Below are 24,933 nucleotides of genomic sequence, written 5' to 3'. Positions count from 1 at the left end.
TATAATCTTTTTAAACTTTCCTTTTTTGTGAATATTATTCCCTTAGTTTTATCAATTGAGAATTTAAAATCCCATGTTTCCCCATTTTACACACTTCATTAGTGCTTTATTTACACTTAAGCAGCTATTTCACAGTTTCTGGTTTTAGCCATATGGCACAGTAGTCAGCAAATAAAGTGATGCCTATTCCTGCATTCATCTCTTTTGGAAGATCATTTACCAAGATGTTGAATAAAGTAGGACTGATGACATTCTTCTGTGAAGTGCCATTTGTAAGTGTATATATACTGGAGTAGGTTCTCCCTACTCTAACCTGCATAGTTCTTTTACTTAAGAAATCCCTTCTACACTATACATTCTTCCTTTTTATACCCATGGTAGCCACTTTATGAAATTAACCCTCCCTCTATATCATAAGTTATTTCAATATCCAGAAAATTGATTATAAATTCTTTAGTTTTTACTTTTTTATTCTTCTGTTTCTATCCTTACAATATGATCAGTTGTGCGCCTTCCCCTCCTAAACCCATTCTGCTTGCTACCTAGGAGTCTGTTTCTCTCAAAGAATGAAACCATTCTCTCAGTTATCATTTTTGCCATTTCAAAACATGCTGTAAGGGCGGTTAGACTGCATGCATCAGGTCTGGATCACAGCTTTCCTGGTTTCCTTACTGGAACAATAACCACATGCTTCCAGTCTATTGGCTCCTCACCTTTTCCTCATATACTACTGTACAGTTTTAGTATCACTCTCAGTCTTCTTTCAGGTTGGTGTTTACAGCTGCTTTCTACTACAAATTTCCTAGCTTTATAATTGCCACCAGCCGGACTTCATTATCAGTTAAACCTGGCCTTCTCTCTCTTACAGGTACTGCCAAGTATGTTAACTGGCTCTCAGACCCACATTAACCCCTTCAGGGTTCCAATTCTGAATCCTTTCACATCATTAGGAGTTTGATATGGTTATAACAGGTTTAGCAATCTCTATCAGGTAAAGAAAAGTAACTAGGGAATAGCAGAGAGCTCCTCACACATTTGGAATGATTAAAAGCAGGAATATGCTCTACTCATGATATAAAGAGACAAGAGTAAAGTGTATTTGAAAGTCAGATGTGCACTCAAAATGTCTGCTACATTATTCATACATCTACAGCATTCATCAAGTCCAGTGACAAGTCCCTTTAGGTCAAAATTTTAAACATTTAGGACCTCAAATAATGCATTTTTATTAAGCTGAATGCTCTTTCAGTAAATGTAAGCTGCCAAGAAAATGTAGTTTTATCTTTCTGGTGCTAAAAGCTCTTCAAATACATTTTCTGTTTAAGGGAGAACAAGGCTTGCCAGGAGAAACTGGAGTGCCAGGAGAAAGAGGTCTTGGGGAACCTGGTTCAAAGGTATGCTGTTAATAAAGAGCTCTTTCCTTCTCCTAAATTACTTAGGCACTTTTGAAAATCCCACCTGTAGGCACTAAAACATGGACTTAAAAGCTAAACTTTAAGCTCCTATTATTGAAAACTTTGGCCACTATCTTTTAACGGCATCCAAAAATATATGTTTTAAAATGTTATTAGCACTATATGCTTACAGACAAATTCCATAGGGTTGAAACAATCCAGATGCCTAGTCAATACTTAGGCTTGAGTGGTGCTTAGGCCTCATTCAGCCTGGCTACACACCCACTGTGCACAAGAGTAAGGGGGCATAGGAACTACCTTAGTGCCCAACACAGGCTAGCCACATCAGCTGACCCTGAGCAGCACTGGGAGTGCAGTAGCCATGGGCTGTTACTCTCTCCCTCTAAGAAAAGTGAATGGGGAGTGATTGGGCAGAACCTGGGATCTGCCCGCAGCTCACCAGCCAATAAATCAAAGCTGGCACAGACGGGGAAGTAAGTTATGTCAGCAAAAAGGGTTGGCACAATTTATATCCCCTGTGGGAGGCATGGATCAGTGTTCATGTCACACTCCCCATCAGTACCCAGCCCAAGCTGGGGAAGCTAATGATCCATCCACAGACCAAATTCGGTGATGAATCCTGATCATGTGCCACCTGAGGCACTTGCGCATACACTAAAAGACTTTCCCTGTGACACACGGAGGAAGCAGCAATCAGATTGTGACTGTCAGTCTAAAACTATGTGAGATCAAAATCAGTCATTGATGGACAGATGAATACAAAATATATAGCTAGGTTTTTTTTATTTATTTACAAAGGTTTATCTGAATCCAAAATTACCACATTTAATCTGAATCCTAATATATCAGCTCAGATTCTTAGGTGATGTAAATTGGCCTCGCTCAATTGACTCAGTGGAACTATGCTGATTTATATTAGCTGAAGACTAGGCTCATCATATCATATTAAACTCAGTGCTAGTATTTACTTAAAATAATAGGATAGTGACTTTTTAAATAAAAGTAAATTGAATATAATTATGAAGAGTTAATAACTAACATTCATTACATAATTTATCCTTAATATACAATGTATGCTCTTAATAATCAGCTAGTACAGTATTTCCTGATTCTTCCTTCCTTACGTGTCTGGAATTCAGAGAAGTTCTCTGTACAGAAGGACTGCAAGGTTAGATCTCATATGCCTAAAAGTTTTTCTTGCAAAAAAATTAGGAGCCTTTTTAAAAAAAAGAGGTTTCCCTGATTATAAGAGATAATGGTGCTATAGTTACATTTAAGATATGGACATGTTTTTATTTATCTCCATTATTTATTCCAGGGTGAGCCAGGCTCTTCAGGACTGGCAGGTCTGCCTGGTCTTCCAGGAGAAGATGGAGCCCCAGGACAAAAGGTTTGTGTGTTTCTTTGTCCTCAGCTCTCCTGTTCCTCTCTCAGCTCACATACTGCCTGCCCCATCCCTCATACTGATACACTGGTCCAGCAGAGAGCCCTCCATGGAGTCTGGGACAAAGGGATTGACATTGCTGAGGAAGGGATGAGCATTTTCCACATGTACGCTGAAAAGTCTCAATGAGGTTCTGTAACGGGGTACACTCACCACTGAATAAGGAGATTAGCTCTCACCCAGTCTGGTGTTCTGTTGTTTGATTGCTCACACCATGGAGTCTCTCTGTGGACTCAAGATGCTCCTTCTTTGTGACTCAGCCCTCCATCCAGGTCACTGTCCAGTCCTCCCCTTCCAGGGTACCAAAGTCCCTCTGGACTAACAATCTGTACACTGTCCCAGGCAGTCCTCTGTGCCAATTTTAAGCCTATGCCACTTTCCCAGTGGCTGGTACACAAACATGGGCCCACCCACTATGCCAGGTTTCAGCCCAGTGACCCAATGCCTAGCAACCAGTCTGCTCAGTCCCAGACACTATTGCTATTTCTCTGGACCACCTTCAACCTAGCCTTGCTCAAGCCTTTCTTACCCAAAACCCTCTGGGTTGACCATCATTTCAGCATCCTGACCCCAGGGCTTATGGTTCCTGCTGGGTTTCATCCTTTCCAAAGAATGACTGCAGACCATTTCCCTGTAGCCCCCTTCTCTTTTCCTCTTTTGTATGATGAAGCAGACTTTATTGAATAGTTTATACTTGCTACTAACTACAGTTCCTTGTTACTTAGCCATTTATAGTCTCTCTCTCTCTGTCCTGTGTCTTTCAGGTAATGTAACAGTACCTTTTAATAATGCCTCATTTCCCCAGTGTTTTTACTAAATAACAATGTAATTTTTGTTAACTTAAAATGTTCAAATTCCTCAAAGTTTCTCCCTTTCTTTATCAAAGACCTTATATACCTATAAAAGGTCATCAATTGTTTCGTTCGCCCTACAGAACCCATATAGTCCATCATTGGGTCTATTTATTCAAAAAAGTTTTCCATTTAAACCACAATGGCCAGATAGTGCTCTAAACTAAAACACTTCATTAGGCCTATCCCTGCCCTGACATATGTTATTAGCCTCCACTGTAGCAGTACCCTTCTGCTCCAAACTTCCTGGCTTTATACAAGCTCAGTCTCCCCTGCCCAGCTGGGCTTCATCAGTTAGCCTTTATTAGGCCCTGTCTCTTCCTCAGGTGCAGTCTATATGGTTAATTGGCCCCTTCTGAGCCATCTTAACCCCATCAGGGCTGATGTGAAGTGAAGACCCCATCACAGGTCCACAATTATTAACAGGGCTTCCCATGTTGCCAATGATATCAGAATTTGATATAAGAATACATGAGGGTGAGCTAGAAACTTTTGACAGTGCCTGTCAGGGTTCCCTCCCGACTCTGAACTTTAGGGTACAGATGTGGGAACCTGCATGAAGATGCCCTAAGCTTATTTCTACCACCTTAGGTTAAAAACTCCCCAAGGTACAATTTCTCTCATATACCTTGGATTAAGTAACGCTGCCACCACCAACTGATTTAAACAAACATTTAGGGAGGGCCACTTGGAGCCCTACCTTCCCCAAATGTCCCCCCAAACCCCTACACCACTTTTCCTGGGAAGTCTTGAGAATAATCCCTCAAACCCCTACATCCGCTTTCCTGGGGAGGCTTTAGAATAATATCCTCACAGATTGGTACAGGTGAACACAGACCCAAACCCTGGGATCCTAAAATGATGAAAAATTAATCAGGTTCTTAAAAGAAGAATTTTAATTAAAGAAAAGGTAAAAGAATTACCTCTGTAAAATCGGGATGGTAAGTACTTTACAGAATAACAAAAGACTCAAGAACATAGAGAATCTCCCCTCTAGGCAAAACCTTAAAGTTACAATCCAGGGATAAACCTCCCTCTAGACAAAACCTCCCTCTAGACATGGAAAATCACAAGCCAAAATAAAAATAATCTAACACATTCTCTTATTATTACTTACTAATTCTAATTGAGTTGGATTGCTTGCCTTCTTGATCTGTCTCTGGCAAGCACACAGAACAGACAGACAAAGAACAGACAAAACAAAATCTTTTCCCCCTCCCCAGATTTGAAAGTATCTTGTCCCTTTATTGGTCCTTTTGGTCAAGTGCCACCTAGGTTACCTGAACTTCTTAATCCTTTACAGGTAAAAGGATTTTGTGCCTCTGGCCAGGAGAGATTTTATAGTACTGTATACAGAAAGGTGGTTACCCTTCCCTTTATATTTATGACAGTGCCTTTTTTCTTTCTCAAAAATAAATTAATTAATGAATTAATTAATTTTTGGCGAGAAGGAAGGGGTTCAAAATTCTCAGCCCAAAAGTATGTTTTGAGGGAAATCTTTCACAGAAAAATGTTCAGCCATTTTTTGAGTTATCTGTTGTCAGGGGACCAGGTCGTAGGCAGTCATACCTAGTGATCAGAGCAGGAGTCAGGCCTAGTTGTCAGAGCCAACATGCCAGAGCCAAGGGTCCAGAGAGTCAGAGCCAAGAAGCAGAGCTAAGGGTCAGAACTGTGTTATCTGGAGTCATAGAAGATCAGGAGTAAGGCTCGGACAGGACTGGAACAAGGCCAGGTGCAGAGTAGGGTCTAAGCTGGAGGAAGGCAGGAGCAGGGCTAGGAATGAGGCAAGCAGAGGAAGGCAGAAAATCTGTGGGCATTTGTGCTGAGCAGCCAGTGCTTTGCCATTTCTTTTGGGCGTATAAATCAGGCAGCTGATCCTGCAGCCAACAGGCACTGCAATTAATCAGGCAGTTCTAGGGCAGTGCAGCTGAACCTATTACTTTCCTAGTAGCAAAGTTAGCAAGGGAGCCGACCAGTATTCTTCTTGGCCTCGAATGGTTATTGGCCAAAGGCTGTGGTGCGGAGAGGAGTGGGATTAAGCAGGAAGTTTTCCCCAGATTCGGGTTTGCTGATGCATTGATTTAAGAATTTGGGCAGACAACCAGACTTTATCACCTATAGTGAAGGCCTGGTTCTCAGAAAAAGTAAGAATGTCATCCAGGAAAATAATAATGAATCAGTCCGGCATGTCCACGAAAATGCTGGACGTTCGCTGAGGTATAGACTGAACAGCACGACCAAATACTCAAAGTGACCATAGTTAAGCATGGAAAGTCGTCTTCCACTTGTCTCCCTCTCACACACACACTAGGTTATAGGCCCTGCTCAGGTCTAATTTTGTGAAAATTCAAGTGCAGTGCAGTTAATCTAAGAGTTTGTGTATAACAGGGAGCAGGGAGATCAGTTCTGAATAGTCACCTTGTTGAGTGCCCAGTAATCAATGCAGGGCCTCAAGGGGCCATCCTTCTTCTTAACAAAGAAGATCGGGGTCCCCACCAGACATGTGGATGGATGGATAAGCCTCTTCTGTAGGTTTTCGTGCAGATAGGTGCGAAGAGCCTGAAGTTCTGGTTAGAGAGGCACATATATAACTGAAGGGAACCTTGCTCCAGGCTGAAGGTCCATCAGGCATTCATAAGTTCATTGTGTTTCCTTTGACAAATAAGTCCATGCCCCTGAGGGACACAGCTATGCCAACCTAACCTCCAGTGTAGATAATGCTACTGCCTCTTGGGAAGGTGGATTACCTACACCAATGGGAAAACCTCTCTGGTCGCCATAGGTATTGTCTACACTGAAGTGCAACAGCAGTGCTGCCGAAGCATTTTCAGTGTGTTGACATACTCTAAGACACTTTAATGCACTAGTTCAGGGGCGGGCAAGCTTTTTGGCCTGAGGGCCACATTGGGTTTCCAATATTGTATGGAGGGCCAGTTAGGGGAGGTTGTGCTGCCCCAAACAATCAGACATGGCCCAGCCCTCACCCCTTATCTGACCCCCCCCGCTTCTTGCCCCATGATGCCCCCCTGGGACTCCTGCCCCATCCAACCCCCCCCCCTTCCCTGTCCTCTGACAGCCTCCCTGGGACCCCTGCCCCATCCATCCCTCTCTGTTCCCTGACTGCCCCCGGAACCCCTGCCCCTGACTGTCCCATCCAACCCCCCTCTCCTTCCTGACTGCCCCCCAGGACACCTGCCCACATTCAACCCCCCTGTTCCCTGCCCTCTGACCGTCCCAACCCCTATCCACACCCCCACCCGCTGACCACCACCCCAAACTCCCCTGCCCTCTATCCAACCCCCTCTGCTCCTTGCCCCCTTACCATGCTGCCTGGAGCACCAGTGGCTGGTGGCGCTACAGCCACGCTGCCTAGAGCACCAGGACAAGCAGCCATGCCACTGCACAGCACAGAGCACTGGGTCAGGCCGCAGCTCTGCAAGAGCCCCACTGCCCAGAGCATTGTGCCAGCAGTGCAGCGAGCTGAGGCTGTGGGGGAGGGGGAACAGCAGGAGAGGGGCCGGAGGCTAGCCTCCCAGGCAAGTAGCTCAGGGCCAGGCAGGAGGGTCCCACAGGCTGGATGTGGCCCGCGGGCCGAAGTTTGCCCACCTCTGCACTTGTTGCTCTAGCTATTAACAGCTCAGGTAAAGTATGTTATGCAAGGGGCCACCTAGTAGCTAAACATTATAATGAAGTTTGCATTACCTGTTTAAAAATAATGTACTGAGCATGACATCATTTATCGCCAGAAACATGTCACCTTGTACATCCCTGCAAGAGTTTATAAATGAGGCTGTCTGAAAACCCAAGGCCCTATTGAAGTCAATGGGAGTTTTGTCATTGACTTTAAAGGGGCCAGGATTCCACTCCTGCTCCTTCTGAGCTGTAGTTTATTCAAACTAATTCAGAATTTATCTTACAACAAATGTATATACAAACTCTTCTGAGGTATCTCTTACTCTGAGTAAGCAATGCAGGACCTGCTACCTGGGTATATAGTTTCTATGACTAAACAGAGGACTTCTGTCTGCAGCCTTACAACTTAATAATAAAGCTAATTAAAAATACAACTAAATTCAAGTGCTGATTTGTTTTTTTCATTACAGGGGGAGCCAGGTGTACCTGGCCTTCGAGGTCCCGAGGGTGCCCCAGGGACTGGAATACAGGGTGAAAAGGTAAGAATACCTTGTGAAAATTGAAGTTAGCAAAAGCAATGCTCTGGGAATAGGTTTGTCACAGTTTTCCCCATTTGGTGGAGTATAAATAAATCCAGTGAAGAAAAAGTGCACTATGTGATTTTAGGAATGATATTGTGAAACAGGCTGACTGCAGAGTTGGTTTCAGTCTTATCTCAGTAAAAAAAATGTAATGTAACTGATAAAATACAATTAAAAGCAAGTTTTCATTGTGGAGCTGGGCAGCCCAACAATCCAATAGCAATACAACACACTGCTACAGGCTCCAATCCTGCAGATCCTCAGATATGTGAGCCCTTACTCAGACTGAGTAATTCTTACTGAGATGAGTAGCAAATAGATGTTTGTATGAAACACCTCTGATCATTCTCTAGCAATCCCTCTAGACACCTGAAAAAATGTTGTTGACAGCATCTGGATGAAGCCACATCCAGTCCTCTTTACACAGATTGAGGGTCGCCATAACAATAAAATTTATGGGCTAAGGGAAAGTGAAGTGTGGTGATTACAGTATCTAAGATGAGTTCAAAAGTTTTTTCCTTTCTAGGAAATATATTTAGGTGAGATCCTACAGGGTAAAGAGACAGTTATAGCTGAGGCTGGAACCCTAACTGAGTGTTTCCAGAATTTCAAATGTTTAGGTTTTCTGAACCATTATCTCATGTGTATTTTTGTTATAACTGTGTTCTAATAATGTGTTAATAGTTATCCCTTTACAACCTACACTTGATCTTAGCATTTTTCTGTCTAGAAGTATACAAATTGATTAATCAGGGTGAGTGTTTTGGCTTGTTGATTTTCCTTGACAGACAAAAAGATGTATAGTGTATTTACCTTTAAAAAATGGGTCTCCAGTTATTTATTAGGTTTTTTATTAAAATTATTTCATGTAAATGATTTCTCTATTATTTGATTCCACTCACTAGACTTGACTTTGCTGATGCAAGTAAACAACTCCTTTTGGGTCGGATTCTCTTCACAATGGTTTTATACCAGTGTAGAACCATTGACTTTCAAGAACCTATGCCTGATTTACACAGATGTAATTAAAGGAGAATTCTGCCCATTGACTTCAATTGAAGTTGAATTAATTGACTTCCCATTGAAGTTAATGGAAATTTCTCATGTGCAGTAGCTATAGAATAAGGCCCCTGTTGAGTTCATGGCCCTCTAGGGCAGCAGGAGCAAAACAGGTAGTTTGCCCTGGGCCCCACTTTTGAGAGGGGCCTCAAACCAAGTGGTGTTGTGACCCAGCATATGGGGTGATAGCACCACTCAGGTCTGGCCCAGCAACTCATCCATCATGACAGAGGGACAGCCAGGCAAATCTGAGTGAGTGGCATTGCAACCTGTTGTGTGAGGTCGCAATGACTAACTGAAATTTAGCTCAGCAACCCCTCTGTCATGATGGAGGGGTCGCTGGGCCAGATTGAGTGGTGCTGCAACTCTGCATGTCTGGCCATAGCACCTTGAGCAGGGAGGCTGGCCCAGCCCTGTGGGACAGGACCCACACCTGTGAGGTGAGTGCAGGGCAGGCTTGCTCTCCAACTCCTCCCTCCACCTCCCTTCAGTGGTAGTTATTTTTGGAAGCTAGCGGGGAGCTCAGTTTCAGATTTTGCCTTGGGGACCAAAAAGACCTGTGTGGCCCTGGTCTGACTGAATTTTACAAGAGATTTCAAATGACTTTTTGCTAACCATATTGATAAAATGTAGAATAATGTTTCTTCATTTGTGTAGGGTGATCAAGGTCAGAGAGGTGTACGTGGATTACCGGGACCAACAGGAGTACCTGGACCTGCCGGTGCTAAAGTACTCACAGTTTTGCACTGTATCTTTATAACTGAGGTCTCAAGTCAAAGATATAGCTCATCCGTGGTGGAGATGGTGGGGTGAAAAGGCCATTAAAAAGTGGGGGGAAAACAGAATCAATTGCCCCCCCCCCAATTTTGAGATCCTGAATTCAGTCAGGCTCAACTGGAGGGGGGAGGAGAAGACAGCCCAAGCCCTTTCCTTGGCCCTGACTGAAACAGGGTGGTGTAATGGCAGATCCTCTTCCCTGCTGGCATGACAGAAAAGCAGTCAGGACAAATCTGAGTGGGATACTTGAGACCCCGTGCATCAGGCTGCAATGTCATACACTCTCTCAACGTTGACCCAAATCATGACTAAAGCTGCAATTAGGTCACGGGTATTTTTTAGTAAAAGTCATGAACAGGTTATGGGCAATAAACAAAAAGTCACTAAAAATACCCCTAACTAAATCTTGTGTTCTGGTGGAGGACACTGCTGCTCTGGGGGATTTGGGGGAGGGTGCTCTGGTGATCACTGCTGCTCCTGTGGGGGGGGGGGATGGTCTGGGGTCCCGCCGCTGCTCCTGGGTGGGGAGATGGCCAATGACCCTGTCACTGCTGTTTCGGGCGGGGGGTGGCCCATGGGTCCCACTGCCGCAACTGCTCCCAGACCATTGCTCTGGGGCAGCACCCAGAACCAGCTGCATAGGGCTGCCCAAGCAGTGGCTAGTGGAGCTGGCCCCAGGGCCACCCCAGCTGCTCGGGCCACCCTGGGGTCAGTCGCATCAGCTACTACAGCGGCAGAAGTCACGGAGGTCCTGGGAAGTCACAGAATCCGTGACTTCTGTGAAAGACTCGCATCTTTAATCATGATGGAATGGTGGCCAGGCCAAATTTGAGTGAGTGTCATAGCAACTGGCACATGGGGTTGCAATGCCACTCAAATTTTGACCATTTTGATTGCTTCTCCCCCTCCACACACTTCTGCAGTCCTTCTGGTAGCCCTGATCTGGCTTGTCCTATGCACCAAAAATAACTGCAATGCTATGAGCTCTTTCCTGCAAGAGATATGAATGACCACAAAAGGAAATACTCTCAGTACTTAATACAAAACTCATTTCTTCAACTAAGGATTCGCTCAGTAAGTTCTTTACATATGGGAACATAACATACCCACTCACATATACACAAACGAACATTAAAAAAACCCTTTAAACTAATCCCACTATTTTTTCTACAGTCTGGGAAAGAAGAGGAATACTATTGTTATTTCTGTTTTTAAATGTTTGGGAAGTACTTCAATAATACAGTCATGGAGATGTTTTAGTCTCAATAGATACATATGGAACTGACAGGGCTTGATTTTCCTCTTATTTACACTGGTTTCACATTAATGTAACTTCATTGACTTTAAGTTACTTCTGATTTACCTCAGTGAGAATGAAGGAGAATCAAGCCTATCGTCTCTAGCAATTTCATGTCTTTCTTCCAACTTTCTGTGACCTCTTCTGATGTTCACAAACACACAAGAGGAGGAAAAATTGAAAAAGGGTAAAATATAGAGAAAAGAACATTTAAGAAATATAAGTCACGTGTATTTTGAGATGGAAATCTTGTATTTTAAGACAAGAAAAGTGGCTGAATTTCTTAGTGTTCAGTTTAGTCTTCCTATTGACTCCAATGTACTTTGGACTGAGCCTGTAGTGCATTAGTATAAGGATCTTCTAACCTTAAATATTGTACAATGAACTAGAAAAAAGAAGAATCCTATTTTCTGTTGAGGAATCAGTATTATTCTGGTAACCAGTATAATTGCACTACTTAGAACTTGTCCATGATCACTTGCAATTGTTTAATAGAACATGAAAACTCCCTTCAAGAAATGTTGCTACCCAGAAACTGCTTGGGTCCACCTCTCGGAAAAATCCATTCTACTTTTTTCATTTGCTGCAGGGTGAACCGGGTGGGCCAGGACGTCTTGGAATGCCAGGCCTTCCTGGTCGAGCTATTCCAGGACCAAAGGTAACATCTGCACGCCAGGCTGCCTAATGTTTATGATCATCAACTTATGGAATATATTAAGCATACAGTGAAGAGTATGGTGAGCTAATTAAACCAGGATCTATATTTTCTTAAATATAGGGTGACATGGGGTTACCTGGTCCTGCTGGTCCAGTTGGAGAACCAGGAGTTGGGATTCCTGGCGCAAAGGTAACCACCAAACTGGTAGACTAAAGTAAAAATATAAGAGAACCCAAGATTGGCCTTACCGTGTAAGTAGAAGAGCCAGTAACATAGGACAACAAATGCCCTATAACTGTCAGTATGGATGACTGCAGTAGATTTGCAGAATCCCTCAAGAAAGGCCAGAAAAAGATATTTAAAACCATCTTTATTCATCATTTTGTAAATAATCATTTGAAAACTTGAAACCAAAATCTCAATTATTGAATGTTTATATTCCTCCAGGCCACAGCGGAACTTATTCAAGATATTTGGGTTAGGCTGCCTGAATATATTTAATTAAATGTTAGTTAAAAAAAAAAGAAAGTCAAACAAAATAAGTTTAACTCTTATTATTCATTTGTTTCTATCTCTCTCTATGGTCCCCATTACTGTACTTTGAGAAACTACCAAGTATTTTAAAATAGTTTAAAATAAGACAGTCTGCCATTTTTTTCTTTACAGCCAGTATGAGAAATAGCTTAAGTAGTTTCAAGGATATTTTGTGTGTGTATGTGTGTTTGTTTTTCTGCATGTATGCATGGGTGGCTGTGTTGTGTTATGAATGTGAGTAACTAATCAAGGGAGAGCTAAGTTTAAAAACCAGTTTTGTTATGAGTTCTGAAAATGATTAAGTCTGTCCCCGTTCTTCTCAAGAGAGAGTGTAAGTTCCATAATCTAGGACCTGCCGTGAAAGTTTTGTCTTTGGCACTTACAAGCCTCTGCATGTTTATGGACAATTTAATTGTTCCATAGCTGTTGTAAGAGGCCATGACCACAGAGGGAGAGCCAACCTCTCAGCTAGCTAGAGTCAATTGCATGGAGAGCTTGAGCTTTCTGTGTTCATTGGGAAGCAAGTGCAGATAGCACAGCACCTGGGTGATGACAAAAACTTACATGCTATGCACATAGGCTGATGCATTTTCTCCCTGTTGCAGTTTTTTCAGGAGGTGACTTCATTCCTAAGTATGAGTTGCAATAGGATCACCGGCATGGCTAGGTCAGAGTCCAATAGTTACCAAAAGGACCACAGAGAAGATGCCCTTGAAAGTGTGAGATGATATAGGAGAGGCAAATTATTACACACATTCCCTCTTCGCACATCCCCTCAGTCTTGCATAGCTTCGTCTTTAGTCAGCTGCTCTTCATTCAGGTGCTATTTTGGCTAGATATCCAGAAACCTAAGCAGTGGTACTGTTTACATTTGATGTCAAGGACCCCATGAAGTTGGGTGTTATACTTATTCCTGTTTTTTCAGTTTTTGTTTACTTTGTGCCTGTGACAATCACTTGAGTACAGTCAGTCAGAGACATCTATTGTCTGTGTTTGTCTTTCACACAGTAACAGGAGAGTGAAAAACATTTTAAAATATAAGAAAATGAGATTTTGAAACCACACTAACAGGGAACTCAGGGGCAGAAGTAATGCCTGAAAGTACTTTTAAAACATTTTTCTAAACTCACTGGATTTCAAGTTGATGGTTTGCCTTTAAATCCTCCATTTTATCCACAGAACAGGTACAACATATGCAGTGGCAGTGCTAACTTCCTCCCACTGCTCTGCTGCAGTTTGGCAGCCTCAGCTGCAGGTACTATCCCATGCTGTTAGAGGGTAATTCAGTCTCTGTGCCTCTCTGCTGACATAGTCAACAAGGTGCCAATTCTGAGCCCAATCATGGAAGTTGCTGAATGCCCTCAACTCCGACAGGGCCTGGAGTGGTGATATTTGAGATGTGAGCATTGGGAATTGGACTGAGGCCATCAACTCATTATATATAGGCCACCAAATTGTAACAATATATGGTAATTACAGAGTCTTTGGACAAGATTTGAACTGGCATCTTAGAAATGAAAGGCCCTGTAAATCCTCAGAGCCTTTCAGTCCCCTTTAGCCCACTGTTAAATCATCAGCCATTGATAAACTGAAATATACAAACAAAATAAAGCCATTTACAGTATTTCTGCCAAATCCTGCAGAGGAGTTTTATTTTTATGTAAACCTACCTGGCAGCTACTGTATGGGCATGCATTTGAATTATTTTTCTGCTATTATCAGGGTGACCGTGGTCAACCAGGACCACCTGGACCATTTGGGCCAAAGGGAGATGGTTATCCAGGACCACCTGTAAGTAGACAATTTTTGACAAGTAGACAAACATGCCAGTTATGAATAGATAAACATGACCAGAGAAAATTAGCCTCCATGGATGTTGGGCTGCAGGAAGTGTATGGGTCTCCTACGCTCATCTGCCATAGAAGCTCATCATAGTGTTGGGGAAGCATGAGATTCTAACTCCTTCCAAGGAGCAAAGTCTCTCATTCATTTTGATTACGATCTTCAAGAGATTACAAGTGGGAAATTTCTAATGCCATCACTGATGTTTCAAGCAGTATCCTTAATATCCTCATGCAGGGCTGGTTCTTCCCTTTGACATAGCTGATAGAACATTTAGTCAGTCAGTCAGGGAAACTTTTTAGAGCTAACTGTGGCATTAGGGCACAGTTCTGAAAATTAGTGCTTGCACTGCTGCAGTACACCACTGGAAGCTCTGGGAGGCATCATGCCTCAGGGAACTTCTAGAAGAAATAGGCACCACACCATCCTCAAAGAGCAAGTAGTGTGCACGTTCCTCTGCTGTTGGCCATTTTTGCTGACCTGTGTGGTGGAAAGGAGATAATGAAATGGCCCCTTCTCCTTCTCACCCCTCTCAGCCCCCTTTCTCAGGCTAGGGCTGACAAATCCTTCCCAGCCCCTGTGAAGAGGATTCAAAGAGAAGAGGCTCCTTGTATTCACACCCTCCTTTGCTTATTCATGAGCCAGGCACAGTCTGACCCTTAACCGCTTGCATACCTGTAACGTGCAGCAACACACACTGCAGGAACTGTCAGTTACATGACTGAGGTGCCAACATTCCAGAGCGTAGTGAACATTTATTGTGAATAGAGCCCAAAGTGTCTAATGATGATGAATCAGCACTGATCTACATTAAATTCTCTAATATTTCTAATATTTCAGAATTGAAGAAATTGATAAGTGTCAAAATGTTATCAAGTGAAGTTAGTAAATGTCAAAATACAAATTGTCATGTTTTATGATGCATGTATGAAATCTGATGCTGGGATTCCTTGCATCTGGCTCATGGTATCAGAGAATCCTGTATCTCCAAACATGCATATAGTTCCCATGGACTTCAGTGCATGCTTTCCTGAAGGTAGAATTGAATGTGTTATTTACAAAGAAAGAGTGTCCCATGAAAACACAACCATCATTTCTAGTTATGAGACATATTAGTTTGCCAGTATTTTGTATATCCAGTTGATGTAGCCTCAGATTAGATTAATAGTCTGTCTGTGTGTGCCTTCCATATTAGGGACTTCCAGGTCTTCCAGGAGCTCCTGGTGAACAAGGCCCCGAAGGATTTGGATTACCAGGACCTAAGGTACAGGCCATTAAACTCAAGTATAAAGCAAATTCTTATTTACATAGATATTATTTCCTTCAGATGGGTTATATTCAAAGTACAATCAGGTCTGTTTAATCCAGATTTGGTTTAGTCATTAGTATCTAAAATATTATCCCTTACAGAGACTTCTAAAGCATGGAGAGAAGATGTGCTTTTTTCATATATTATTGCATATATATTTTTTCAAAAATATATTGGTTATCAGATATATATCAGAGACCAAACACACGCAATATTCAACGCAGTCATGACCTAATGACTTTTTGTTTTCTCTTAAGAGGACACTTACAACCTGTTTAGAATAGAAATAATAATTTGCCTAATGAAAATCTCATGCGATTTCCCTGAGAGATACTAGTAACTACTAATGAATATTCCATGGTCACACTATCGAAGGGTAATGAGTGGCTATGGACTATGTACAAAAATGGAAGTAGCTCAAAGGAATCTACAAAATTTAGGGAGATCCCAGATTCTGTTTCAGTTGAAATCAATGGCAAAACTCCCATTGATTCCAATAGGAGCCTGATCAGATCTATAATTAACAAATATGTGTAGCACTTATATATGCTTTAGATATGGTGCAATATCACCATAAATGTAATTGCCCTTTGATGGTGCACCCGGTATAGTTTATTATGTGCTGTGTTTCATTCTCTCAGACAAACTTTGATTCAGAACTCAGTTATCCCTGTCAGAATTTGATGCCAATTAGGTGATAAAAATCAACTTTTTGCCTGTATAGGTCTTTCCAGTGATGAGTGAGTATAGTGGGATATCACTTCCCTTTCCTATGATGGTCAGCTAGATATACTGACAGTTGTTAATATAAATAAAAAGGAGTGGGCAAGCTGATTTGAATTATACAAGTACTTTGATGGGATTTCTACAGTTTTATCACATTTTATGTATCTTGACATAAAACTTCCTCCTAACGTGACCAGAATCCTGGCTGTCCTAAGCACCCGAGGGGTAAAGAGTAACACTAGACAGTAACTAAATAACATGCAGTCCAATTCAATTCCCTTTAGAGTCAAAGGAGTGATTCCCATTGACTCAGTGGCAGCTGGCTCAAACCTCTGGTCACTATATAATAAGAGTACTGAAATTATAGTCATGTTATGGCAAAGGCCATCTGCACCAGCTAAGAGGAGCTAGTCTTTTGTTCTTCAATCAAAATGGACAACATGCCAGTGCTTATTGCTAGTTTAATACATTTTCTTTGACCCACCCTGCCCTGCTCTTTAATTAGACTTGTTCAGACATATGCTTTGGTGTTTAACTAATTCGCCTATTTCCTTTTGTCTCCCATTGAGCACTGCAGACAATAAAAATAATAAAAACAAGTGAAACTCTGGGAGTCACTCAGGAACAGATGTAGCTTCCCAATTCAATGGGTGCACTATACTAAACTATACTATACATTTGGTGGGGAGCTCAAAAGCATAGGCTAGTGTCTTCTGCCCCTCAGGATGGGCCCAACTCCCCACTCTGGGCGTTGTGATCTGGCACAGAAGGTCGCTCGGGCAACTACCAAACCTGAGTGGCTCCAGAGCACAATGATGACAGTGGGCAGCCAGGCCCAATTCTCCAGGACAGAAAACATCGCTGTGAGATGAGTGCAGGGTGGGTTCACTCTTCAAACCCCCTAGGCTCCCCATCCCCACGTCTCCCCCGGCACTGGCGGAAGAAGTATATGTTTGCCTAGAGTCCAGTCAAAATGATACTGCTTCATGATGTTTCAATATAAATACCTATTAATGGAGTATATAAAACAGTCAGAGTTTTTGCACCCTTGGTTTCATGATTTCTGTGCGTGCAATTGAACTCATAAACCCATGAAGCCATGCCTGAATTCACTAGGTGGTTTTTACAAGTATCAATTTTCAGGGTGATCCAGGTATTAGAGGGCCAGTTGGTCTCCCAGGTCCACCAGGAGAAGGCCTTCCAGGACCAAAAGTAAGTCAATTAAACAGTTTTGTCTCACTTCATCAACAATTTTCTTTAAAAAAAATGTTTAATATACAAATATAATATATATTTGTACATACACACGCTGCAGTATTTTCTGTCTTCTTGCTACTCTAGAAACAACTGGTCCAATGAATAAGATAGAAAGGGAAGTCAGTGTCCCCATTTTGCAGATGGGAAAACAGAGATAAAGTAGTTAATTGACTCACTCAAGCCAAGTGCTATTTTGTCTCTTACTATGCACAGAAAAAAAGAAATTTGTTAATTTAGTGATTGAGATCTGTCCAAGAAGTGTCACGTTTTCCAAACTTACTATGGGGAGGATCCTGCCTCCCTACAATCCCCAGCCACTAAACCCTTGAATGTAACAGAATTGCTTACAATAGGGTAGGATGCAACGACCCTGCAAACTGGTTTTGTACTGCCTGCACATTACAGAGTAATGCTCCCAGAGGTTCAGTCCACATTAGCATGGCAGACAGAGTCTTGACCAATGGATCTGTGACAACACTGATCAAATGGTACACAGTTATAGGGATGGGTATGTCTGTCGCAGAAGACAATGTGGCCCAGAAGCTGCAGTAGTACCCACAGAGCAGCCACAGCCTATAGACTGGGTACAGGATTGGGCCTGTAAGTGGGATCCACTGTATGGTTAGACCCTTACAAATGATTAAAACAAAAATTATGCACATAGAGATCAATTCATCAAAGGAGTAACAAGCACATTTTGTGTTTCAAAGTCTATTGAATAACATTTATTTTCAAATTTTGACCAGCAGATCTAGTGAGAATTATTAGAGCTATATTTATATAAAATTCATGAATGTTAAAATGTGTTGGTTGCAGTTATCTTCATGTGAATAACACAGAAAATCCATAATTTTCTTTAGAATTCCATTAAAAATGAAATGTTTATAAATAGGCAACAAAGTACCATTTATTTGTTTTGCCATATAATTAGTGCATGTGTCTTGAGGTGTTTTAAAATGAATTTAGTGCTGGTGGAAGGTGCTATATTGGAAATTCTAGTTCTTTATCCACAGGGGAGTCTTCTCCCCACTGCTCCACCAACGTGCCGTATCCTTTCACTGGAGGATTCACCTCTAAAGGTGGGAGTGATCACTATCAGTGCCTAGTCAGTCCTTAGTGACTTCTCTGAAAGCTGCACCATATTGCAACCATTAGTTATCTGATAAAATTTGAAAAACAAATATCTCCTTATTGTCTTTCTGATGAATCGTGGCCATGGTACTTCTAGGACAGGGGTGGGCAAATTTTTGGCCGGATGGTCACATCTAGGTATGGAAATTGTATGGTGGGCCATGAATGCTCACAAAATTGGAGGTTGGGGTGTGGGAGGGGATGGGGGCACTGGCTGGGGGTGCGGGCTCTGGAATGGGATCAGAAATTAGGTGTTCAGGGACAGGAGGGGGCTCTGGACTGGGGCAGGGGGTTGGCGGGGTGTAGGCTCTGGCTGGGGGTCTGGGCTCTGGGATGGGGCTGGGGATGAGGGGTTGGGGTGCAGGAGGGTGCTCCGGGCTGGGATTGAGGGGTTCAGAGGGCATGAGGGGGATCAGGGCTAGGGCAGGGGGTTGGGGCACAGGAGGGGTCAGGGTGCAGGCTCCAGATAGCGCTTACCTCAAGCAGCTTCCGGAAGCAGCGGTATGTCCCCACTCTGAATCCTACGCAGAGGCATGGCCAGGTGGCTCGGCACGCTGCCCCATCCACAGGCACCGCCCCTGAAGCTCCCATTGGTCGTGGTTCCCTGCCAATGGGAGCTGTGGAGGCAGCACTTGGAGCAGGGGCATGTGAAGCCCCCTGGCTGCCCTGAGCCAGAGTGGGGACATGCCGCTGCTTCCAGGAGCTGCATGGAGTCACAGCATGTGCAGAGTGGGGCAAGCCCCTGACCCCGCTTCCTGGCTGGTGATCAAGGGCCAGATTAAAATGACTGAAGGGCCAGATGTGGTCCCAAACTGTAGTTTGCCCATCCATTCTAGGAGGGCATCACACATTACTGAGGAGTAACATGAAATTGTGTGATGGTATAAGAATTTGTCATGTGTGTTTTATTAGATACTGTATTTAACATGTGTGGGTTTTTCTCCATTTAGGGAAATGTAGGACGGCAAGGGTCCCCAGGCCCCCTGGGACCTCCAGGTGAAGGTATTCAGGGATCTAAGGTATAAAGACTCATTGACTTCAGTACTCACACATAGCGCAGGAGAGAACCTGACCATCACAATATAAAGGAATTGAGAAACAGATTGCCTGTTTTCATTGTGTGGGGGTGTTTTTTTTGTTTCCTGGTTTTTTGTTTGTTTGTTTTTGTTTTGTTTTGTTTTTTTTAAATACCCTGGTTGGCTAAGGGGCTGAAGGTGGAGACTGAAAAGAGTAACATGAGCATCAACAGTGACTTTCTTCTTCCTCACTGCTAGATTAACAGCAAGGCCAAGAGGAGGTTGCCCAGGAGCCCCCAGGACAGAGTCTGAACTAGTCTCAAATATAGTTAGCTTTGCAAGTGGGCACCAAAAAACAAGGCCACCTTTTCCTGGTTCTTTTTCCGTCAATCTGTGTGTTGCACACTTGTTTCAAGCTTGGAATAGTTCTATTAACTGTCAGTTGGGAGGCGAAGGCGCTACACTGAGTCTAGGTGTCATGATCCTCTTGTCCTATAATTGGTACTTTTACACTATCAAAGGATGCGTAAGTGGAGAGTGATGATTCAGACCAAAGGGATGGGAGAGAGGAATGAGGGGAAGAGACCCAAAGAAGATGAGAAGAGAAACAGAAAAAGCCAATTTTTTTTTTAAATATTAAGGAGTCATATGTAAGAAGGGCTGTGCAGCCCTTATTCACGCTGGTGAAAACTTGTTCCTGTGAGAAGTCCCATTCACTTTGTCTATTTACACAAATAGGTGCTCAGCAGGGCGAATAAGGGATTCACAAGCTGGCCCTTGCCTTTTGAGGAAGCTCAAAAATATTCTTGATGGGAAGCAAGGAAAGCATATGCCAAAATATATCTGCATTAAGAAATCTACATGACCTGTGATATCGTTCAGTATATTCATTAAAATATAGCTTGAAACAATTTTGTTGTTAATATTTAACATTAATATATGATGAATGGTCATCAGGTGTTAACATTTCTGACTGAAACATCATTAGGGTGAGCAAGGAATTCAAGGAATGCCAGGACCTCGGGGGTCTCCTGGGGAAGGACTACTTGGCCCAAAGGTACAGTATATAAATGAAAGATAATGTCTGGTGCACAGTTCTCCCCTTGAAGTCAACATACTGGATTCAACTCCGAGTGGAGTTACTTATATTCTGTGGAGAGAGACTAGGGGATGAGAATTTGGAGGGCAATTATGTAATAGAGACTATAGTTAGAGATGAGGAAATCAGTAAACAGATGTCATATTTTATCTTGCCATACTAGTCTGATAAGGTGCAGTGGTATGCAGAACTTTTTTAATTAAGTTTTTACTAGTGTGGCAGCAGATTGTTCCATTTGCCATCTAGCTAAGTGGAGCCTGCTCCTTAGCGCTTCTACTCTGTCTGATATAGTATGTCGTCTTTTCATCATCATGCACACTTCTTAAAAAGTGAGCCAATGAGAAATTCACTGTAGAAAGCCAGCATTTCAACTGAAGTATTTTCTTCCCCCACAGATATGAATCTGATTACATCTTACACAAGTCAGAGTGCAAGAAAGCAATGAAAAGCTTTATCTGAGTTTAGTACAGTTTAAAGGTACTGTTGTAACTAACACTAGGCTTGATCCTGCAAGGTGTTGAACACCTCATTGTAAAGTGCTCAGTGACTCCTTTTAAGGTCAGTGGTGTTTGGGAACATCCAGCCCTTCACAGGATCAGGACTTCACTTTAATATTTTATAAAGTACCTTTCACAATATTACAATTTAAATATATTTTGAAATATATTTGACACATAGAACTTTTTACAATAAAAAGGAACAGAACTTTGGTAGAATAGTTTTTAGTCCTTTCCACCAGCTGCACAAGGTTTCAACAATAACAGCTAGATATAAAATGAAAAGTTTAATTGAAAGATGTGACTTACAGCTATTGTCTAACTAACGCATCATTCCAAGGGTGATCGTGGTGCTGCAGGTGAAAGGGGAAGAAAAGGTGAAAAAGGCGACATGGGTGATCCTGGTTTGTCCGGAGAACCTGTGAGTTCCTACAATTTATCAATGTTCGTTGTAAACAAATTTTAAACACCCTAAATATATGGCTACGTAAAGTTTTTTCATCGCTATTTAATTGCAAATAATCTGAAATACTTATGAAAAAAAAGTCAAACTATGCAAGGATTTTAAAGACAGAAATCCTTATAAAATACACATTCCCTTGCTCAGTGAGAGTCCAGAGGTCAAAACAATAGGTGCAGCTTCTTCCTTAGAGAAGTGAAAGTCAATCAACTTAAAGGTATACTGTCATAAATAGATAGCTAAGGGTTAATGTTTCTTTCACCTGTAAAGGGTTAACAAAGGGAACCAAACACCTGACAAGAGGACCAATCAGGAAACCGGATTTTTCAAAGCTTAAGGGAGGGAATTTGTGGGTGTTTCTTGGTTCTTGGGTCTTTGTCTCTTCTGTTGCTCTTCTCAGTATGAGAGGATCTGTCTCCAGCCTTCTAATCTTCTGTGTCCTTCTAAATCTTTCTGGTTGTAGTACAAAAGGTAGCAAAACATTAGCTTTTTATATGTTTTGTTTTGTTATTTACTGTGTTGTAGTTGCTGGAATGTTAAATTGATTTCATTTTGATACAGCTTTATTCATTTTTTCTTTTAAAGCAATTGATCCTGTATTGTCCTTTGATACGAGATTTTTTTGTCTTTTTCTTTCTTTTTATATTTAAGCGTTCTTTTTTTTAAAAACTTGTTGACTTATTTTTTTTCTGATTATGGCAAGGGGATTAGGAATCTCGTGTGACCAGGATTTACTGTCTCTTGCTCAGGGGAAAGACTTGGGAAGGGGGGAAGAGGAAGGGGAGGTAAATTGTCCTCTCGGTTTTGTTTCTGTTTCAAGGATTGAAGCAGGGAAATCTCCTAGTATCCAGGCGGGAAATCGGGAGGAAGTGAAGAGCAGGAAGGAAGTGGGTTATTTCCTTTTGTTGTTGTGAGCTCAGCGCAATCTGAATCTCCGTGGCGGGTCCCCAGGGAAGGTTTTGGGGAGACCAGAGTGAGACAGGCACTGATTCCTGTCTGGTGGCAGTGATATCAGATCTAAGCTGGTAATTAAGCTTAGAGGGTTCATGCTAGCTTCTCAGTTTATGAACGCTAAGGTTCAAATCTACGTAGGAAGTTATGACATACAACCACATAGTTCTGTTCTAAAGTCAAATTTAACTGTCCATCAACCCTCTCCATAAAAGAGAAATGATTAAGTGGGGGCAATCCTAGAGTTCAGGAACATGGATGATGGGAGAGACCCAAATAATCATCACAGCAAGGAGCTTCATTTTGTGTTTTGTTTCATTTTTTAAAATAAAACAGCCGCAGCCCTTAGCCCTGGTATTGAGCCTATCATTGTCTACTTGTGCACACAAACAGGAATTATGGCAATCCTAGAGTTCTTGCAGCTACTCCTATAGTAGCAGGTTGGGAAGCAGAATGTTCTGGGAACTGGCACTTGCAGAGCATGGCAGGCAGGAAGTAATTTGCATGAGTTCTCTCTTCTCTGGATAGATGGCAACTCACAGCCCTGCAGCTGGAGGTTTGGGGTTTTCTGGTCTCCATAGCATTTTGATCATTCTTCTGACTAGACTCCAATTACAGCTGCAGTCTCATAGGACTTGTGCTGCCCAGAAGACAGTAGATATTGTGTGTTGAACTGAGCCTTAATATTTTAACTGTACATTTTTATAGAAAAGAGAGCGTTATTATCTAAATATTATGTAAATTACAAGGCTGATAAAATAATAGTTCAAATTACATTAGTTGTTACTAATTAATTGCTAATAGCTAAATTATGGTCTTCATTTGCAGGGCAGTATTGGACCCAAAGGAGACCAAGGCCTAACAGTAAGCAAATCTTGTTGTAAAGACACAAATTAAATGCAAGATGTTATGAGTTAATGAATCACATGAGGATTATTATTTGGAATGTTTCCTGACTGAGTTTTACATTGAGAAAAAAATGTTAGTAGTCTCACAACTGGCTACATTATCCACATTTAAGAAACAATACAAAAGGTGCCTGACTTGACTTCAATGAGACTTAAACACTTCTGCAAGAGTTTTATTGAATTGGGGCCCTGATGCAGTTCAGACTCACCAGAGGTATAATTAAGCTCACAGCATGAAAAACTATGGCATTTTTTATCAGAACAAATATCTGAAATTAAATGATTGGCAAAGACAATATTATAGGTCATCTGAGAGTGTACAATTGTCAAATAATGTGCTATTTGTTATTATTTTCTATTTTTTTCTTACTTAGAGAGAAGATATAATTAAATTAATTAAAGAGATATGTGGTAAGTGTTCAATCAATCTTACATTTCAGATCCTGTTTATTAATTTACTTTTACCTTCTTCTCTTCCACCATGAGTACAGAATAACTTTATCATTGCATAGCTAGTATATAATAATATATTAAGTTCTACTCAAGCTATAATGGAAGTAATATCTATTATATATACACACACGAGTAAGTATAATAATAAATTCAGAACTAATCATGATCTGATTTTTATTCTTCCTCTACAGGCTGTGGTATTAAATGTAAGGAAATCCCTATGGAGCTTGTGTTTGTGATTGACAGTTCTGAAAGTGTGGGACCAGAAAATTTTGAGATAATTAAAGACTTTGTCACTGCTTTAGTAGATAGAGTAACTGTAGGCAGAAATGCTACCAGAATTGGTCTTGTACTCTACAGTTTAGAGGTTCGGCTAGAATTTGGACTTAACAGGTACACAACCCAACAGGATGTGAAACAAGCAATTAGAAAAATGCTGTATATGGGGGAAGGTACATATACAGCAACTGCTATCCGCAAAGCAACACAGGAAGGATTTTTTGGTGCTCGAACTGGTGTGCGAAAAGTAGCTATAGTATTAACAGATGGACAGGCAGATAAGAGAGAGGCTATTAAACTGGATATCGCTGTCCGAGAGGCCCATGCAACCAACATTGAAATGTATGCAATAGGAATTGTAAATACTTCAGATCCAACACAAGTTGAATTCTTGCGTGAACTAAATCTGATTGCATCAGATCCTGACAGAGAACATATGTATCTCATTGATGATTTTAATACTCTTCCAGGTGAGTGCATTTTGTTTTCATTGTGCTAAATATTTGTAAATTAATCCAGAGCATGCTAAACTTGTCCAATGGAAAGAAAGGCTTGTTTTTCTTTCTGTGTAAACTTCCAGAGATCTTGGCCTAGATTTTGAGCTATACTGGGTGCATCTTGAGGGATGGGGTGCAGCAGTTTCTGAGGCTGGTAAAGAAATGGTCCAACTTATAGCATAAGTTAGAGCAGCCCAAAGACTGCTCTAATTTACACTAGGCTGCACATGCCCAAATGGAGTCATTCTGGCAGCTGGGA

At 41.8% G+C, this 24,933-nt stretch overlaps 1 protein-coding gene across 1 annotated transcript in view; it reads left to right on the top strand.

Annotated features, from left to right (window-relative positions):
• The window catches only part of LOC116819391 (uncharacterized), a 64,161-nt gene that overhangs the window by 34,607 nt on the left and 4,621 nt on the right, over nt 1-24,933 (top strand). Inside the window, exons 17-31 of the mRNA XM_032771089.1 lie at nt 1,326-1,394; nt 2,734-2,805; nt 7,814-7,882; nt 9,641-9,712; nt 11,647-11,715; nt 11,836-11,904; nt 13,972-14,040; nt 15,287-15,355; nt 17,270-17,338; nt 19,465-19,533; nt 20,519-20,587; nt 21,467-21,547; nt 23,366-23,401; nt 23,820-23,856; nt 24,090-24,647. Of these exons, the coding sequence (XP_032626980.1) occupies nt 1,326-1,394; nt 2,734-2,805; nt 7,814-7,882; nt 9,641-9,712; nt 11,647-11,715; nt 11,836-11,904; nt 13,972-14,040; nt 15,287-15,355; nt 17,270-17,338; nt 19,465-19,533; nt 20,519-20,587; nt 21,467-21,547; nt 23,366-23,401; nt 23,820-23,856; nt 24,090-24,647 (1,477 nt within the window). The remainder of the gene's footprint in view (nt 1-1,325; nt 1,395-2,733; nt 2,806-7,813; nt 7,883-9,640; nt 9,713-11,646; nt 11,716-11,835; nt 11,905-13,971; nt 14,041-15,286; nt 15,356-17,269; nt 17,339-19,464; nt 19,534-20,518; nt 20,588-21,466; nt 21,548-23,365; nt 23,402-23,819; nt 23,857-24,089; nt 24,648-24,933) is intronic.

This window comes from Chelonoidis abingdonii, chromosome 10, assembly GCF_003597395.2.
Source record: "Chelonoidis abingdonii isolate Lonesome George chromosome 10, CheloAbing_2.0, whole genome shotgun sequence".
NCBI lineage: Eukaryota > Metazoa > Chordata > Testudines > Testudinidae > Chelonoidis > Chelonoidis abingdonii.
This window is presented reverse-complemented; position numbering and strand designations above follow the sequence as displayed.